Source organism: Colletes latitarsis, chromosome 6 (genome assembly GCF_051014445.1).
Source record: "Colletes latitarsis isolate SP2378_abdomen chromosome 6, iyColLati1, whole genome shotgun sequence".
NCBI lineage: Eukaryota > Metazoa > Arthropoda > Insecta > Hymenoptera > Colletidae > Colletes > Colletes latitarsis.
The window spans coordinates 18,091,181-18,112,014 of record NC_135139.1 but is presented as its reverse complement, the minus strand read 5'-3'; the positions used below and the strand labels follow the sequence as shown (position 1 = coordinate 18,112,014).

Below are 20,834 nucleotides of genomic sequence, written 5' to 3'. Positions count from 1 at the left end.
ATTTAGGAATCTCTAGAGAAAAATTAGGATAGTTTATGCTTATGGTGACTGACCCTGGAGGTAAAGTGTAAAATGTAGTAAAAAGTTACGTTGTTCTATTATCCGAAAACGTAATTTAAAGAAAGATTAGTTTACGAAGGATTCTGTGTTCTTGAAACCTGCATAACTTGAGATGTTTTAGGATTTTTGAAGATTTGGAAATTTCTAGAGAAAAATTAGGATAGTTTATGGTTATGGTGACTGACCCTGGAGGTAAAGTGTAAAATGTAGTAAAAAGTTACGTTGTTCTAGTATTCGAAAACGTGATTTTAAGAAAGAGTAGTTTGAGAAGGATTCTGTGTTCTTGAAACCTGCATAACTTGAGATGTTTCAGGATTTTTGAAGACTTGGAAATTTCTAGAGAAAAATTAGGATGGTTTGTGGTTATGGTGACTGACCCTGGAGGTAAAGTGTAAAATGTAGTAAAAAGTTACGTTGTTCTATTATCCGAAAACGTAATTTAAAGAAAGATTAGTTTACGAAGGATTCTGTGTTCTTGAAACCTGCATAACTTGAGATGTTTTAGGATTTTTGAAGATTTGGAAATTTCTAGAGAAAAATTAGGATAGTTTATGGTTATGGTAACTGACCCTGGAGGTAAAGTGTAAAATGTAGTAAAAAGTTACGTTGTTCTATTATCCGAAAACGTAATTTAAAGAAAGATTAGTTTACGAAGGATTCTGTGTTCTTGAAACCTGCATAACTTGAGATGTTTTAGGATTTTTGAAGATTTGGAAATTTCTAGAGAAAAATTAGGATGGTTTGTGGTTATGGTAACTGACCTTGAAGGTCCGTGAGGACGAGCTTGTTATCGTAACCACCGGTGAGCAGGTAGTACGCGGAAGGTGAGAAACGTATGCTCCTGATGTCGGCGGCGTGTGGTTTGAAACATTGTACGGTTCTGCCGCCCCGGATGTCGAACAGAACGCAGCTACTGTCCTCGTGTCCGGAGACCAAAAGACGTCCAGAAGGATCGACGCATAGCGCCGCTACCGGGCTGCCGACCTGCAACGGTATCAAATGCTGCTCAGACACGCGATACTGATTCCGTTCTACATTGATTCGTAGGACGTCCGATAAAAGTTCGATCCTGAGAGAGACAGACAGACAGAAAGATGTGGAATGTGTGACTGGTGAAGAGGAGGTATGATCGGTGCGATTTAAAAACGTGGGTCGAAGGTTTATCGGACGTCGAGCTAAAAACGAAACCCAAAGAACAAAAATTCGATGTCGTCGGTGCATGCTGGATGCGCCGTTAATTACGAAAATCTAATCCAAATCGTTCGTCGTTCGAGTTATATTTTTGATCCTCTTCTTCAAAGTTCAGTTACCCTGGACGATTAAAAATTGCGCATAATTACTCTTTAAAGAATTCGCGAGAGGAAACTTGAACACGCTCGTGTAATTAGATTCTAATTAAAATCGTAGCAGCGAGCACGAAGGTGGAGAATTATAATGATAGAAGGAATGCAAAGGACGTTCATGATGCTCAAGTTAAAAGTTTGCTATCAGGTTAATATTGGAACTTTAAATGTTAAACGAAGAATGAATATTTGTAGAGGATCAAAACTATGTACAGACGCGAATTATTTGGATTAATTTTCTATAATAACAAGCATTATATATTTCAAATTACAGCAATCCTTTCAATACTGTTTCGAGAACGATAATTGCAGATACTTGCGATGCAATGTCCTGTTCCCTGTGCTATGAATATTAGATTGCATTCTGAGAATTACAAATTGGATTAGAAAGGACTCCTGCAACCTGGACCGATGGCAGGAAGAAAGCTTTAATCGAGTAGGGAATAAATGGATCTCGCATTCCAAGATCCAGTTATACTCTTCAAGACAAACGATGATAACTATCTAAAACAGGCCTGCTCACGAATGTAATCTAACGAATGTAATTTTAACAAAACTTTGTATAAATGGTCGACTCTGAAACTAACGTAGCACATTTTGCAACTGTAAAATCAGTAAGTATATTTCATAGTAATAAAATTTAATTCAATGCTGTATAAAATGTTATACTTAAACTTGGTTCGTGACATCCTGGTAGGATTAAGGTTAAAGGAGAAATCACCTCGCCTGGCGGAGTCAACCATTTTATAAATGTCTCTTAAATTACGAAAGATATTCAAAAATGTTTCTCGAGAAATATTCTATTTCCATTTGTTTGGAGAGTCACTTAAATCCCCTATTCATACAGAGTGCTTCAAGGTCAAGTAATGATATTAAAAATTGACTTCATTGAAACGCGCATCATCGCCTGAAAGTTGTTTCAGAGATCTAGAACACAGCTGGGGCTACGTTTGCTCCGTTCATTTTCTAGAAACGAAACCAAGAGTCGCAACCTCGACGCCGCAGAGGTAATTACACTTACTCCGTTACATTAAGGCCAATTTGGCTCCATTATCGTGAACAAGCCTAATCTAAAAGACTGAGAGACCAAGTGGTATCAAATTAGAAACACCTTTTGCTTAGGTATTCGTATTTTCGATATTAAAAATTGTCGAAGGATAGTAAATATGCTTCACGATCTTACGTTAAAATCTCTAATTATTCGCGCGTGCGTAGATCTCGCAAAAAATTATCAGAGAATTTGATATTTCACCTTTTCTTTCCTTTGAAAAACAGTGTTTCGTGTTGAGTCACGATAAATTGAACTATTAAAATAATTTACGAAATTGTATTCGTACCACTTGGCGATAGTTACGTTGGAAAGTAAGGAATCATGATGTATTTTTGAGGGAGCTAAACTAACCCTGCTGCCAGGTACTGTCGCCGGTGTGACCATATTGACGCACCCCCTCGTTCTCAGATCCCAGAATCTGACGGTTTTGTCTTGCGATCCGCTCACGAACATCGCTCCACCCCAGTTGTAGAGGGTGAGAACGTGGCCACTGTGGCCGCTCAGAGCCTGGAAGGGTGTACCCGTTGCACAATCGGTGACGTAAATCTTGCAATCACCGGCGCCTCCGCTGATCAACAAACTCGACTTGTTCGAAGTGTCTTCGAGGAAGCATAAATCGCGCACTGTACCGTCGTGCATCGTAAGCTCGACCTCTTGACCTAAAACAAACGTACGGTTATGAAGAACAGGCTCGACCTACAAATTTTTAAGATCGAGCGTAAAATTCGAAGGCGGGGCCCATTCTATACAAATTAAAAATTCTACGATAATAACGTCCTTTTCATCGAATTCAATTTTCTAATTATGATTGGGAGAAGACTTTTATTGTGCTGTTTTGGACATTTGCTTGGTTGAAAATGAACGAACATAGTCAAATAAATTGCAAGGTAAGGGGTTAAGTCTGTGTTAGGGGCTCTTTCTATACAAATTAAAAATTCTAGGATAAGAACGTCCTTTTAAAATTTTCGAAAATAAAGCGGGACAAGACTAGACGTTTATTGTGCTTTTTTGGACATTTGCTTCACAGTTTCATAATATCTACCTTTTATTATAAGCGTGTACTTTATATTGCTCGTTAAAAATAACATTCGAGTCGAAAAGTAACTCCACCAAGAAAGTGTCGTTAACAGAGATTTTTGAAGAAATTTTATTACGCAAGGATCGCGCGAAACAATTTCAGCGACGAGTAGGAAATTGTTGAAAATTAACGACCGTCCCGAAACGTGCCTGCGAGAACTTGGCGCTTGTAATTTTGTGAGGTCATGACGGTCTCGTTATTCTAAAGTACATATTACCTTTCGCGTTGGATAATTACGAAGGGGTAAAAAAGTGGTAGAATTCTGCATGCTAGCGCCCGTAGAAATGTGTCGCGTGTATTGCTGCCTTTACGTTGCGCTGAATCGTGATTACTTAATCGCTGATTATTCCATCGTAACGGACACGTACCACGAGTCATGCTGTTACGCGTAATACTCTTTCGTGATATCAGCATTTAACGTCGAGCAGTCGTACGAAAGTTATAATAAATAATAGCGTGTCAAATAGCTGGTTCCTTCACGGTGTTACAATTATCGAAGCAAAGAGTCGGAAGGACGGAGCAAAGTTTTACAGGTGTATCGGGATCGTGTTAATCAAGGTTGTCGTGATTAAATGGTAAATAAAAAATCGCGGAACCCCTCGGGGGAATTTTTTTACGATCAGTTTGACAGTCGATCGTGTTAAAGACTTCGCTGAATCAGTGTTGGAACAGTAATTTTCTTTACCTTCGAGATTCGACGTGTCTGCGTTGAAACGCATCAGTTTGACAGTCTTGTCGTTACTTCCGGTTGCCATTAGCTGCCCGTCGGGTGTCCATGCGAGGCAATATATCGAGCCCTTGTGGTGTTTCGTTCTCTTGAAGAGAACCGTGGGCTGATACGTCTGATGATCCTCCCTGCAAAAGAAAATCCAATCGACGTTAACGGTTTTCCGGAATAACTTTTTCGATCGACGATCGAGCAACGTTTGTTCCATTCCACCGAGCAGCTATCGCTAAAACAACTAAACGGAATCATGCAACGACCTCGCGTCGGCCAGCCTGCCCGCGAATTGTTTCACTTTTTCTTGCTTTTCGACTCGACTTTCCATCTCGATACCACAAATTTCAAGGTAAATTAACAGAAGATAATTCCAAAGCAACGGGAAAAAGTTTTCACCTGCGAAATCGGCCCGTTATTCGTTCGAAATAAATTGCGATCTAAATTGTACGATAAAACTATATTTCGCGTCGAACGAGTGCAATTTTATTTGGATAATTAGTGAATCTAATCAATTGCTGTGCAGAATTTTTATTTACCGTTTGATGCTCGAATCTGGATATTGTAAGAAATTGTGAAAAATTGAAACTCATCTTTTATTGCTATTAGTTATTAATTTATGCGATAGATAATCGTGAAGACAGTCAAAAGTAGTTTCCAGCTACTATAGACAGAAAAATTCTACCAGTTATTAATATAAATCGGTGGTAAATATAGCTGTATATAGTATAAATTACATTACCTAAACGGTTCGATTTTTGTTATTTTCGGTAATAAACAAGTTCGTTGTTATTATAAATTTAAATTATCTTCGGTTCGTGCGATTACGTCGAAGTAATGACCGTAAAAACGTTACATTAATAAACAGTGTAAAATCATACGTAGAAACTTGTGTTAAAGACTATCATTACGAAACTGTAATCTATCATTGGTGTGTCAAATTAATAGCCTAGTCCTTCTCACCGTTTGATTTTGTAATTACGGTCACCCCTTTGCTTACGTAAGAGATATATTTTCCGAAGATCCATACGTAAGTAGATTTTACGTAACTCGGAAATGATTAATACAATGTTGATATATTCTTCACGCGTCAAAGTTTCTAAGAAAACCATATTATTAAGGAAGGAAAGCGAGCATACATTATACAAACTAAAAAGCACGGTGACAATTGCGTATTATCCTGTAAAAATTGATGTGTATTTCGTACGTTTTCACTGTGAATTATACAGCAAGTATTATATCTTTACGTAATTCGGGGAATAACTGTACACGGTATGAAGTTTTACAGAAACGTGTTATCGATGTGTCGAGAAAGGACATCATAACTTTTACAAGCGGGTCGGAATTCCTTTCTTGTCGCGTTATCGACAATATCCACGTCGAGATTGATCCAATCTTGTAACGTATGTGTCAGCCGAGATCCATAACAACTAGTCCAAGAATCCGTGGAATGTCGCGAAGAAAAGTCGCCATCGGATGCACTGTCTTCGTCCGTTGCAAGTTTTTTCGCATGAACAGGCAATATTTACCATGAATTTACGATGCACTTAGCGACGAAGACAGTGCGACCCGGGCGTCGTTTCTTTGCGACGTGCCTTACGCTCATAACTTACTTGTTATGGATCATAGCTGACACGTGTGTTAAAAGATTTAATCAAACTCATCGCGGATATTACAAGAAAGGAATCCGTTTAAGTGGAACTTCATCCTGTAGAATTGCAAAACCAACCGTAGAAGAACAGAGCTATTAATTCGGCGCGCGGATGACAGGTTACAGTTGTATCATGATAGCTTTCAACGTTGCTCGTATCGTTTTCTGACTTTTATTAATGTTCAAATTTATAATATACTATTTTTACTTCCACCGTTCTCGATTACTTTCAAGTTGGTCGCGAAGATGTTGCAAATTCGAGCGTCGCGGATGCAATATATTTATTAAAACGCAACTTTGCCGGCCAAAACGGTTTCACTGGCGTCGATCTCTCCCGCGCAAAGAGAACCCCGGTCGTTTCTCATGCGTTGCTTTCCTTCAGCCTCGATTTCTGTGACGTTCCCAGGTCGCCGTGGCTGCGCCTCGGCCCTAATTAAAACACGGAGGATGCGAGCAGGCAACGGGGGATCGCGTTTCGGCCGTGGAAACGAGGGAGAGGATCGTCGATAGGACTTTAAAGAGAAGCAACGCCGCTTTCACACCGGCTGCTCGTTTTTGCGTAGAATTTAATTAGCCGCGAGTTTTCCCAGCCGGAGCGGTGGATTCCGTTCGTCGATCGAGCCTGCAGCGATCGTTCTTTCTCGCGATTTCTGGCCATTCGATCGCTTTCTTACGTGGAAACGCGAGCATCGCGTGATCAAAATTGTTGGTCAGCCACGATCGCGTTCCGGAGGAATTCTAGATCGACTCTAGCTTCATTAGAATCAATCTATTTTACTTTCTCTGCGCGGTGAACAATTAACGCCACCGTCGGAAGAAATCGTCTTAAGAGTGAAATTAATAAAAATATAAAATATTCAAGAAAAATTTGTAAAAGTATCTATGTATATTTTATTATATTTGGAAGGAAAAATCGGAAGAGAGTAAGTTAATAACGAGCCGGAGCACGATTTTATAAACAATTGATTCCTAAGAGATATGTAGAGTGTTAAAGAAAAGTGTTTTAAGAATTTGAAGACTTATGCTACTCGGCAAGAAGAGTAAACAATGTTCAATCAACACAAGTGATACGTTAAGCCTTTTGAATAATTGATTTTTATATAGAATAGAAGATATCATCGAATAGAAGATAAAACGCTCTTGAAAACGAGTTTTGTTTCAGGTCGATACCAGAGAAAACAATTATTTACGGAAAAATGCTGAGATAGTAATTACACAAACACCCTGTATACAAATTTAGATTAATTTTCAATTAAATGATCAATTTATAATCGAGTTTTATCGCACACCGGTCGTATAATCGATAAGAATTGTTGAAACTTCTTTGGGTATGTAGCGTCAAAGTAAATGTGAAAATAAACATAGAAGATAGCAAAAATTATAGTAGGTGATATAGTCATTGGATAGAGGATAAAATGCCCTTTAAAATGAGCGTTTGTGAGGGTCGATAGCTTTATTAGTTCCGGAGATATAGCGATTTTAGTTTCAAGTCGATGCGGTGGCTAGTTCCGGAGATATAAGGGTTCGAAGCGTTTGTTTACGTTTCATTGACCGCGCGCGTACGTTAATAGTAGCGCGTAGTAAATTCTTGGAAATACTACGCGGAACTAGGTCACGACAGTCACGTCCGTAGGGTAGGTCAGCACGACGCACGTGCGAGCGAGAGGTCCGACGCGTCAGACGAAGACAGAGATAGTCGAATTAAGAAAAATTACCTTTTACATAAATTGCGATATCTCGAAAACGGAAAGTCGGATCGACAAAAACCAAAAACCACTTTAAAGGGGAGGCCTTGCCGCTTCTAACAATGGCTCAATAATTAATAAAACACTAGTGGTCTCGGAACTGCACGCGTTTAAAGTTTTAGTATTTTTAATACGTGTTCATAGCCTTTCCTAAGGCGGAGAGCGGAATTTTAAAAATTACCTTTTACATAAATTACGATATCTCGAAAACGGAAAGTCGGATCGACAAAAACCAAAAACCACTTTAAAGGGGAGGCCTTGCCGCTTCTAACAGTGCCTCAATAATGGATAAAACACTAGTGGTTTCGGAACTGCACGCGTCTAAAGTTTTAGTATTTTTAATACGCTTTAATAGACCTTCGTACGACAGAGAGTGGAATCTTAAAAATTACCCCTTCATTTAAATTACGATATCTCGAAAACGGAAAGTCGAATCCATATGAAACAAAAACCACTTTAAAGGGGAAGTTTTGCCGCTTCTAACGATGTCACAGTTAAGGAGAAAATACGAATAGCTTTGGAATTGCACGCGTGTAAAGATTATCATCAAAGTTATCGCTGGAAAATTCAATCTTGTTAATCGTATATAATGTAAAAGTGTCCAAATGCATTTACGAATCCAGATAATATCTCTAGTTCTACGTAAAAGAAAAAGCATTATAATTCTACTTGAAAAACATCGGCGATCTTAATTACTTCGAGGGAAGATAATCATCGGAAAATCTAATATTCACCTTTCACTTGCCTTATAAAGTCCATCTAACGAGTCTTTTGCACTCATTGTATTTTCCTATTCTTTACCGCTTAATTCCCACCGGGTTAATTCGGATAAGAAGTTTATGTCTAATCTTCCAGTAGAAATATCAAATTTCAAGCAATATTTATATCGCACTTTCGCTTCTTATACGCTTTAAATTTAATTCTTCACTTTTTTACTGCTACGCGTGTACTTTCTACGAATCTTTATTTTTTCTATGGCTTATCGTTACACACACGTGTGCCGAATACGTAAAACAAACGAATAAAATACGTTGAAAAAGCGAATTTCTACAGCGATGCAACGCGTAAACGATTAAAACGAGATCAAAGTAACTTCTATCGAGGTGCAGTTTCCGAGACGAGGATCCGCGGTTGTCGTTCGTCGCGGCCAGCAATTTTCGACGATCCTCTTTTTTTCGAAAGTTGACAGGTAAGAGTGCGAACGTCGCCGAGAAGCAAACAACGAACCGTTGGGCTTGGTGATACAGTTCCACGAGACGCCTGGCGACAAATGAAGAGCCACTCTCTCGCTTATCAATCACTCGCTGTCAGACGACCGCGCGTTTATCGCGTTCCACGGAGCCAATTTACACGGGAATGGAATGAAACGGTCGTCGTTGCAAAGACCACGCGTAGGCAAGAGTAGGAAAACACGAATAACTTGACGAATGAATCCGAAACGACGGATTTCTCGCGGTCCGAAGCTCGTTCTATTCGACGGGGACGCTTTGTCTCTCTGTTCGACGATTCCATTCGCGATCAGCCAATTGCAAGCATATCTGATCAATTTTCAAAAGTGTTTTGCAATTCTTGGTGCAATGGATTTTATTAAAATTTTTTGAAACGTGTTTCCTATAAAAAAAAAATTTCTGTGTTCGATATACATGATATATGCGATTATTAAATTTGTATGAGTAATGTATTAATAAAAACAGGAGTTTGAGTTAAATTTTCTTTTTCCCCCAAATGTGAAGTATATTTTCCAACGATTAACATAACAAAGTGAATCCAACGTTTTTTAAAGAAAATGGAAACATCGAATAGTAGTCGTACCGCTATAAAGAATCTTTGTGGACGCTTGTAGGGATCATTATTTAACTTGCTGATCTATTCGATCGATGGATTCCTCGGTGTTTTCCCTAGTAGTTTCCTTAACGATTGTGGTCGACCACGAAAAGATAAGCCAGTGAAAATACTCGTGTCGATCTCCTTCACCGCGTCGAGGGAGGAAAAATGATCGTTCGAGCGATCGACTTCTCGAAGGTTGGCATTAACCAACCGTAAGTTCGATCCTAGCTCCCCGACAAGACAAACGATTTCCAATAGATCGTAATTGAGCGACTCGACATTTTAATGGCGGAGTCCGCGGAAACCTTGCCTTTGACGCCCGTTTCTGGCGTAACCGCGTGTTACAAAAAATCACTTCCTGCAATTTAAGAGCTCCTGCACGGTAGAAATTTACGTACGTCGCGATCACTATTATTTACCATCGATTCGATACCTAAAGCCAACACCGAAAAGAATTTTAACGAACGAACTGTACACAGTCTGTTGCAACATCTGCTCTCAAGAACGGAAAAGATCGACTTGAATTGGATTTTACTTTTCAATTATCGCGTATTGCATCGGATCGATATCTTTGTCGAAAATTATAATAATTCTGATCGTAAGTCTACCTCGTTCCGCCATCAGTCCAGGACTTTCACCTCGACGTAAACATTAATTTTAAATGTAACGCGCCTCGTGTTGGAAAGCACGTCGTTTTATTTATGGCTATCGTAAAAGCAGAGATCATATCCGTCATAATTTCGACGGGGTGTACAAGCACTCGATCATATCTGATCTTCTGTCAAAAGGGTTTTCAATATCGTACTTCCATGCTATTCGTTCTCGTGTCGGTAGGATTGCACAATTTGTAGATACGTACCGTTAGATAGAATAACGAAAATGACTTTCTTTTTTCGCAGACGCCTAATTCCGAAAAATAACACACATAATTATATGTCCGTTCGTGATTTACGATCTGATCGCACGCGTGTCCCCTTTCCCTTTCGACTAGAAACCACATAACTGTAAAAACTTGCAGTTACTTCATTCCACGTCCGGTTATAAAGAATCCTAGAAGAAAATTGTACCGTATTAAAATAAAAAATACCTTGCGTTTAAATCAATTGAAAATTAGTAAAAATTTAAAGACCTTCTCGCAGTAACTTTCACGAAATTCACTTTTGTTTTACCATTTGTCACTTTGATGGAATATGGCAGATTCTATTATCAATTTAACCGAACGTAATTCTATTTGCTGATTCCCTTCGTTGTCCATCAAACGTAACGAGTGTGCCGAGTATTAGTCGCAAAAAACGGTGACTAGATTTTCCAATAAATTTCTTTGGATCGAGTTAATCTTAATTCAACGTGGTCTGACATTTATGTGCCAAGTCCATTAACACACGACATTGGCTTATCGAGTATCGCGCTGGGAAATAAGTCTCGTTACTTAGGAATAGAAGCAAAGGCCAGCAGAGTGCAGCCACGGGGGATGACGACTTCACGGTTCGGAGGTAACATCGTTCGAAACCTGTTTAAGATAACGAAAGAGGAAGATGGTATCGTTGGAATCGCGGTGGCGAGCAATAAAAGAATCGCCAGAAGCATACGCGATGCTCGCGTATTCAGGAATGCTCCGTTTGGTATGAAGGCCTTCGCCGTTCGTTAAGTCAGCACGCTTGCGTAAAATTAGTCCAGTCGGCGCAAAATGTGCCTCGACAACAGAGCTGGCCAGTAATTAATCACTTTATAATTACGTTCGGAATTGATTCTCGAAAAGTAATCCCGACAATTATAATCGCTATCGTTGGAGTCAGCAATCTTTTAATTCCACTTTTGGATATTAAACTCGATATGGAGGGGCTACGATAAGGGTGCTTTATGAATCGAATACTTTGATTTTTTCTAGTCAGAACTTTAAATGATGCGAATAACTGACTAGTTATCGAGAACGACTCTCGACGAGTCGATAAATTATTGCAACATTTCGAACGCAAAGGAACGACGAACGACAGCTTAACGCGTGTTCTGTAGCCATAAATTTTCACAATGTTGCTAGACGCTCTACTTTTTGTTCGATCAGAACTTTTTTGATTTCACGACAAGGATCTCTGCTACGAAGTTTCTGTCTAAACATCGAGTTAGGAGGTTCGTAAGCGCGCCGCCTATGGTTGAATGTTTTCAAATATAAACTCGTTCGACCTACTTATCACGAAGATTGCACGCGTCGTGTGCAATCAAATAAATTTAACGCAGCAATAAAGGAGAAAGGAAAATAAAATAAAAGTTTTAATTGTTAGTATTGGAAACTGAGTCGAACACGTTGCTACGTATTCACGCCTAGATTCTACTTTACTTTGGTTCCTTTGTAAGGGGTTTTATCTTGTAATATTATATCTTAAATCTTTCTATAAAATTTCGTTCGATCGTAATGCATTTGTCTTTGTTATTTAAAATTTCGATCGTGACTCGACGCGAAAACGGCTTTCTGCCTTTTGATACGGGCCGATTCTTGTCGGAAACGTATGAAAGCGTATGTCGGTGGCTGAGGAGATTTTTTCGCAATTCTCGTTGGCGATCAGCGCGAAAGGAACTGTCAGAAACGCGAACCGTAATGAAATCGCTGCAGGTCGCGTGGTAGATCGGGTGTCAGTGGTGATCGGTGAACGTAAAATCAGAGATCTTTGCATCCGGTGCGTTAGATTTCCTGATAACAACAGCTTCGAGCTACGACTTACGAGCAGTCAGAAATTGGAGCACAATAGAGATACAGAATAAGATCGACTTTAAGATAGGATCCCGAGAAGGTGAGAATTGCAGCATAAATTATATATTCCAGGCGAAAAGAAATAAATGTAGGAAGTAAAACGGAGTAAGGAAATAGAACGTTAATTTTATATAACCGATGAAGTAAGTTTTATACGATATTAACCAAAAGTGGTTGTAATTGACCCTCGTAAACGAAAATAATTTTTCCAGAACAATTTGAAATTTTTTTTTCGTCGAAAAATTTAGGTACCTGTCGATTTTTCTTAAAAATTCATTTTTGATTTTTAATAATTTTCTCTAATACTCTTTCGTAGGTATTCATAAGCTCTACTTCCTTACTTTTCAATGAGATACGCTCACTGCTATAGAAGTTATGGACGTTTGAAAATTGGATCAATTTCATGGGGTTTTTCTCACTTTGCGGTATCAAGGAACAAGTTTTCGAATATTTTTGGAATTTCTACATATTCTCCACTAAAATACGCGTCGTTTGGATTTTGAAACATTAAGTTATGATGTTTCAAACATACGTCATGAAATTTGGGGGAACCATTTCTGGCTCCACATTAGATTTTCGGTAATGAATTTTTTCTCGAAAGTGCGTAGAATTTCGGGGGAATGTCTGTTCACCAAAAATGATTGTAATCGTAAAATAGTATCTATCAACGCACTGGCTCTCTGCTAAAAAGATTCATTCTTACCTGACATCGTGGAGCTTTGGATAGGAGCATATTCTAAGGGTCTTGGAGTTCGATCCCACGGCGTAGAGTTTTCCATGGGGGTGAAATTCGGCGCACCGGACAGCCTGCACGTCCTCGAGAGCCGTGACAGGCACGAATCTCGGTCTACCGCCGTTGCTGCTTCCGTTGCTGACGTCCAGCTCCGGCCTCGGTTCTTGCTGAAAACGAAATAACGACCGGCTCGTTAGTCGATTCCACGCCGACGGACAAACGGGGGCTCGGTGCTCAACATTTGTCAGCGATTAATGACATTCCACGGTGCCACGAAAAAATATGGATATCCGATACGATCAACGTGGTCGAGTCTCCATAAATGTCACCGGTAGAGTATGTGCGTCACGAGCCGATTTTGAAATCGCTACGAATACTGTACTTTTCAAGTAGCACGCAACGCGCGGTCAAGTTTTGAATTTTTATTATCATTTTTATCGTTGTATTTCACGTTCAACGCTTATCGAAATTTCTGAATCTCGCACGAAAGTGGAAACGTTCGTTAAAAAGCCATTAGTCTTCCTCTCGACGTTTACATCTTCACGGTGATTAAATTACTTTCATCGAGATCGGATACAAAAGCGTCATTTAATTTGTACCCGAGCCTAAAAGTTGTTTCAATGGTTGGTTAAACGAACGAATGTTGCAGTCTGGTTGATACTTTTTGTGAGAAACACGCTAACAGAGTTGGCGGCACGTATCGTAAACCGAACCCATTAATTTTAAGAACCGAACTAACACGGTATTTTAATTCAAAGTACAATTAAATGCGTGCAAGAAAAATAAGCTACTATTTATCTTTGTATTTTTGAGTAGGAACTGACAACCTACCAAACCTGTCACCAGACCGTGTTTCGTTAGAATTGACACCTTGTAATAGTGATTTCTACAATTTCTTTCCCCCACTGAAAACTACCCGCTGCCGACTATCGGTGCAATTACCCTAATTGCTGGGTTCAAGTATCGTTCGAGTTCGCTACTTCGGATCGATAAGAGAACTGTCTCGGGAGAAAAGAAAAGTGGACGTTGATATAGGTTCTTGCGAGCCAGGGAAATGGAACCTAATTCGAATAAAATTAATCGATGACCAGCAACGAGCAATTAAGTTTCTGGGTTTATGGTAACCGGTGTTCAGCGTTTACGACCACGACATTAAAACTGTTAATAAGGTGTTAATATCCGCTAGTTCCGGGTTCTCGGTACTTTGGGCCATTTCCTTGCGTTTCGAAGCAGCTATAAAGCGAAACAAAGTTACGATATTAATAACGAAAGGATCCAATTACTGTAACTTTCGTTGGCAAAACACGCTCGCTATCTTTCGGGAACGTTTCACTTTTAAACCGGCTCGCTGGTCCATTAAGCCACCAATGGCGGCCACTTTGACCCCCTCGTGCGTTTTATGTAATAAAAGTCGCACGGTTTAGGGTCGTTTTTCCTACACGAACCAGTTCGTTCCCGGTAAACCGGCACGTTTCGACCAGCGAACGTAACGAACGACCAAAACGCCGGAGGAATTAGAAAGTCGGACCTTGAAAGGATTTCTAACGCCTCTCTTCTCTCCGCGGCCATTAAATTTATTTGTATGCTAATTCTAGAAGCTTCCTGGCCCGCGGCGTATTGTCGTTTGAAGTTATGGCGAACATACGTATAATCCAAACTGTGTGCCTCCTTGTTACGGTATTATTAATTACTCCAAGCTTTAGCTAAAATTCTATTTCATTTTCATAGGATGTATAAACATCATCGTTGTATCGTGTGTCCGCGAGAAGTTGGCTAGCGAGAAGAATGCGTGTCTGATTGGTAGAAACGACGAAAGATGGGCGGAGCAAGCGAACTATTAGCCAACTTCTCGCGAACGGTACAGTAGAAACTGTAATTTCCATTGTATACGGTCACCATTACGAAGAGTGGCTAATGAACACATTATCGTAATTACTGTATCATAAACTGCTGAAATCTCGTTTCCATCGCGCCCATAAATCTCCAGCGTAACGTTTAATTTCCATAGTGAATAAGCTGTCCTCCCATCGCGGGGATTGTTTTGTACGGGACACGGTGTTCGTTAAAAACCAATTCACGTTGTGTTTCACACCATTATCGTTCGTAAAACAACCCCGAGAAGTCTACTTCCCACAACGATCTAGAAAACTGGTAATTGCTGACTTTCGATGATAGGAGCTCTGAATCACAATAACTTTTGCGTCAGCACGATGATTCATGACGGATACGTGTATATATAGATTTCGAGGGAACGTTGCGAAGAAAAGCGAATATATAGAATAACTCATGGATACCTGAGCGATTAGTAATGTCGATTAGAGAAAGATAATCGATTCCGTGACTGTTGCTCTACTCTACTAGATTTAACCTTGATTTTAAGTCTGCAGAGAAGTCCAAAAATAAGACGAAATCCGAGTTATACGATTTAAATCGTACGAACGAGTTTTAAAATGATTCGAAAGGGCATTCGAGCAACGATCGACCAAAGCTCGATCACAAAGGACGCGTAACCTCGTTATGAATATTTATCGCTCGGTTCATTAAATCATTTATATTGTCCGTGCGTTCCCTCGATCTTTAATTCGATTTACTTCTGCTCTGTCACGGAACGATACACTTCTGTCGCAATAATGGCAACGATTGCGAGAGGTAGGACGTTTGACGGACAACGGTATCGCGGAGCAAGCGAATTTTCCTCGCGCTTTTTCCCAACGAAACCGAGGGCAACCCGAAATTATTTCGCTTCTCGCCTTGCACAACATGTTTCGCGCGTCTCGCTACGCTTTTACTTTCCGAGTTCCACGTGTTCTCCGTACGCGGCTCGATTATCTCGACGGGAGGAATTAGCAAACCAAATGAGGAACGTCGTTGTTTATTGTCGATGTCGTTGTTTATCTCTTCTTGGCAAACCGCGGTGAACTCGAGTTTTACGCCAAAGCAATTCAACTTTGTCCAAAGCAACGAAATTTGTTTCTGAAACGAGAGAAAACGCGTTGGACCGAAAGCAGCGACAGTTAATTTATCGATCCAAACCTTAAACGATAGACACTGACACAATTAATTTCATTATATTTTGTATGTAATTTTGTGGACTATTCCTGGAGAGATTTTATAATATATATATGGGGAGTGTTTTGCTATTTTGTTGGAGAAGATTTCAGGTGTATTGGAATTAATACGAAAGCTAAGGAAACGCGGACTCGACGGATTGCATGTTTCAGAATTATGGATCGAGAAGGCACACGACTCGATTATTTCGTCGAACGTTGCATCTATCAGTTTTCCATGCCAACTAATAATTTCACCGTGCAGCGCAATGGATAGCTGATTTCATGTGCCAACGATAATTTCGAATCCGTGTCTCGACGTCGGAAACTGACTAGTATCGCGATAACTTGGAATCGTTCTCTGAACTACTTACCAAATTTTATTATTTTATTTATTATTCAATTTTTAAATATGTTTGAATTGTTCTCTGCTGATAATAGAAAATCGCTCGTAAATCGTACCGTGAATGCTGTTCTGCTGCAACGGAATAGATGTGCTCGGGAAAACACGATACAATCGGTGTTTGGGTAACGCGGTTCCAATAAAGAATCGGTTTAAAAAGGAGTTCGAAAGATCTAGGACGAGACAGGTGTAAAGCCATTCGGACAAACATTACAACTCAACAGTGCCAGTTGCTTAGTCACGAAAGCCGTTTCTCCATCGATGTTCATCGTAGTGTATCGTTCCTAAAGGAACACTAAGAACGAATCGATCAAAAGCGAAAATAAGCACGTAACCGACGAATAAGTCTATTCGAAGACAATTTCCAAGCACTCTGTGAAGCCTCCGTGTCGCAATTAATCCTTTCCCTCCTACGGAGTAAATTATGCGTTTTAACGCGACAATTCATCACTCTCTAAGCAAAGAAAATCGCGCGTTCTCGATAATTATGCAATCCGCCAGGAAAATCTTTGAGTCACAGCTTGGAATATTAGATTTATTTCGATATCTGGATTAAAATCGTCCGATAAACGAGGCACGAGAAATCGCTCGTATTCTGTTATTCTTATTTCGAAACGAATGGCCGAGCATCGTGGTCTATGAAATTTCAGGATCCGTTTCGAGGAAATAAAATCGACAGTGCGACGAAATGATTCAGAATGGAACGTCGAGACGGTTTACGAGTGAGAACGAGGTCGTCGCTAGAATCGATCGTCGATCCGTCTCGACGATTTAACTTCGTGGAAATTTCATCGACGAATCGGCTTTCTTTCGGACGGTTTAACGAACCGGAAACAGTTCGGCGGCGAGCCATCAGGAATGAACGATAAATTTCAATGGGGGATCCGGTAAAAGCCTAGTTTCTCCAAACGGTCACTAAACTCGCGAATTATTGGCACTTTCTGTCTCCTAATTGTTCGACGGGTCGAATGATTTTTCACGAAACGAGAGAAACGACACGGCCGCTGACCGTGGAAGTAGCACGATTTACGATTATTAAGACTAATTTGTCTAATTGAACTGGTTGCAATTATAATTGTGAACCGGCGAAAATGGGACAGTTACGTGTCTAATTCGGTGTCTCTTCGCATTTTTTTTTGATAATTTACTATCGTATGGAGATCGTGTCAAACTTATTTATAATTATTTTATGCTGGATAATAACATTTCCAAGACGATTTTCAACGAAAGAAACGGATACTTTTCTTCTTAATACAAGCAGAAATTGCTCCAAAACCAATGCTAATGAATCTTACGTTACATCGATTTATAGTCTAACAGACTGAGAGTAATTGATAGATACTACAGAGTAGACATTCTCGCATTACAAAAGTAAACGTTTCGTGGATCAACCGGGCAATTTTATTGTTCAAGGATCTCCCCCGACGCGTTGTCATTATTCGACTCATTTTCTTTGCGGGTCAATTCGAGTTAACTGTACGAGGAATAATGATCGGCTGCGAGATCGTCTCCTTGATGCATTCAAAACTCGCGAGCAGATTAATAACATCAAGACTCCGCGGTACGTTGATTCATTATGCAACCTATTGAACGACGAGCGAGATATTTTTTAAACCGTAGAGACTAAGTCATCGTGCTGGATAAATATTTTCTCTCTCTCGTGAAGAGGAATTTAAAAATATTTTCACTGGTTTTGTTTGCCTTTGATTTTACCTGTTCTTTCGTATTATGTTAGTTTGACTTCAAAGATTGAAATTAATTAATGAACCTACAAAACTTCCAACTAGCTCTCAACATAAAAATATTAATCGCTATGTTAAACATTACGATGTGTGCACTTCTATTTTCTCTTTCTTAAAACAATGTAACTTATGCATCTAAAAATATGCAAGCAATTACGAATATGAAAAATAATGCACATCAAAGCAAACCAATGAAAATCAAATGTATATGGCGAGTGAAAGGTGAAGTACGTTGCTTCTTCGATCGATTCTATCATGGAATTTGCGTTTAGAAATAATCGATGCCCGATTGCAGCGAGGAGCAAGCATCCGATCACTTTTTTCTACCAATTTTCGATAATTGTATTCAAATTGGGCAAACTTACGAATTAATCGCGATTCGTCCGTGTTTTCAATGAATAATTTATATCTGTGCAATTATCAAACAGCGAGCAACACGACCGTTGCTGTCGCTTTCCATCGAAATTGCTCCAATGCATCTATTTGCGTTTCTACTACTTTCGATGATAAAGCGAACTCGGCCTGGAATCACTTTCTACGGACGCTCAATTATCGATTTCGTTCGTACGATCTTTATTTTAATTAATAAATTGCGAAATAATCGACTCGAGGTATCGTAATAATCCCAGTCTGATATCTTTACTGTTTCTTTCAGATTAAAGTTTTCTACTATTCGAAGCATACGAGACGTTCGTGTCTCGTTAATTTGGAAGTTGGGACTCGCGAAATTTCGATTTCTTTCAGCAACCATAAACGAACGTTACTATTATCGAAGGGGGTGTGTCGCGGGAAGATCGCAGGATCCGCCGGAAGACACGAAGGCCTTCGATCGGGCATCCATCGCGTAGAATTCAACGATGCGTGGCTCAACGAAAAACAATTACCGATCAGATCAGCCTTGACCCATTGTTTTATAGCTGCATCGAAGGAAACGATTGGAAAAACTTTTCAGAATCAAATATTAAACGACAATGTAGTTAATTTCGCTACAAATGTAATTCGTTCTCATCGTATTTGGATCATAATTGGTACATGATTCTTAAAATGACCAGGCGTGATTCGTAAATTGAACGTTTCTGTCCCTCCCAATTTGGAGAATCCCAAGAGCCCACCAAAGCGTGAAACGCACGGAAATTCGTCTCAGCTGTACGAAAAATGAACGTGTCAATCCCTAAACGATGTTCATTTTAAGAATCATTACTATAGTATGTATTATGAGTTTGATTCGGTATTATAGCGTAAAGGGTCGAGGCAAAAGAAGTTTAACGAAGATTTTCAACCGATTCTATTGCAAAATAATTTACAATTATTCGAATATCGTCGCGTAAATTCGCGATGGCGGTTCGCGAAGTGAAATCGCGCGATCGGAATTTCCCGCTCGTGCCGCGTCGAGACGATGTTATCGATTGCTGGCGCTTTCCTCCGACATCCGTTGCCACAGTGGAACTGGAACGCACGAAATCTGCTCGTCCATGCGATTGGGCGTTGAAATTTTCACTCTTCACGAAGAACCGGTCGAACCAGACTCGTCTCCGACGTTGGTCCTTTCTCTGTTTTGCGGGACGACGCTGAGTTCCGATGGATTATCAAAACCAGAAACGGTCAAGAATCTTGTTTACATAAAAATGTCGAATGTGGTCACCGCTGACCGGCGCTTCAACTTCACAAGATTTCCTTCAAATTACTCGTGAACTTTTAATTACGTAGGCGTCATTAGCGGTGCTATAAAGCGATCGTTGGATATTTCTGTTTTTCAGGCTAAAGATCGAGAAAATGTCGATAACATTTCCAGACGCGAAAAATAGACGAGGCAGTAAACGTTTTAACGAGCTCGCTCGAATCAACTCGAGCAGAGAAGTAAAAATTTTAAAGAACGTGTAATTAGGAGTGCTGTTAAATAACAGGTGAACCATTTAACTATCGAAAATTAGCGTTCAGGATAGTTGTAAATGACAATCTCTTGTTACTAGACGAGTGGGTGAATGAAACTACTATTCTCTATCCTTGATCGAGGTCTATATTGAGGTCTCTATCGATCCCTCGGTCTCTATTGTTGCTGAGTCGTCGTATGGTAATAGAAAACAAAGTGACCATCGACGAGGGGAACCGTGATTGCTGGTTTATAAACGCGGACGATGATTCGAGAGGATCGAGGTACCATATTTACGTTGCAATGTCCTGGCGAAATCGCGGATCTGGGTTACGGCACACTTTTTCAGCCGTTGGTGTTGTTTCAGGAACTCGATGACGCGAGCACGGGACACGATTTAACAGATTCGAGATCGACATATTGTTACAAGACTATCTCGCCAGTCACTTGACAACGTTCTTTCGTTCGTACCAAAACAAATTGGTCGAAGCAACGACTCGAATTGTTATAATTCCGCGTACGGTCGATCGGAACACGACTATCTTCGTGTATCTAAATTTGCTTGCTAAACTTGCTCGCTAACACGCATTATCTGTAATGAGTCGGCCAGAGTTGGATGCAGTTACTCGTTTAAAGACCGCATTAAGTGATACACACGAGCCGCGAGATTTCAAAGTCACGATCGTTGCGCAGTAACATTGCACGAACGCGTTTGCATCGAGTATTGCTTCTACGAAGCAAGTTTCATGATGTCTCAATTTTATTAGACGCTCAACCTTCTAATTTCTGAACGAGTTCTTCAATAATTAGACACCTTGGA

The 20,834-nt window shown here is 39.9% G+C and overlaps 1 protein-coding gene across 5 annotated transcripts in view; it reads right to left on the bottom strand.

Moving 5' to 3' along the window:
* The window catches only part of LOC143343064 (WD repeat-containing protein 47), a 102,825-nt gene that overhangs the window by 4,364 nt on the left and 77,627 nt on the right, over positions 1–20,834 (bottom strand). For 4 of the 5 annotated variants that reach the window (XM_076767584.1, XM_076767580.1, XM_076767581.1 and 1 more), the window contains exons 7-10: positions 12,923–13,119; positions 4,218–4,387; positions 2,806–3,113; positions 822–1,062 (exon numbers count right to left, since the gene is read on the bottom strand). In XM_076767584.1, the coding sequence (XP_076623699.1) occupies positions 822–1,062; positions 2,806–3,113; positions 4,218–4,387; positions 12,923–13,119 (916 nt within the window). The remainder of the gene's footprint in view (positions 1–821; positions 1,063–2,805; positions 3,114–4,217; positions 4,388–12,922; positions 13,120–20,834) is intronic. The other variant, XM_076767582.1, reaches the window with a different exon arrangement.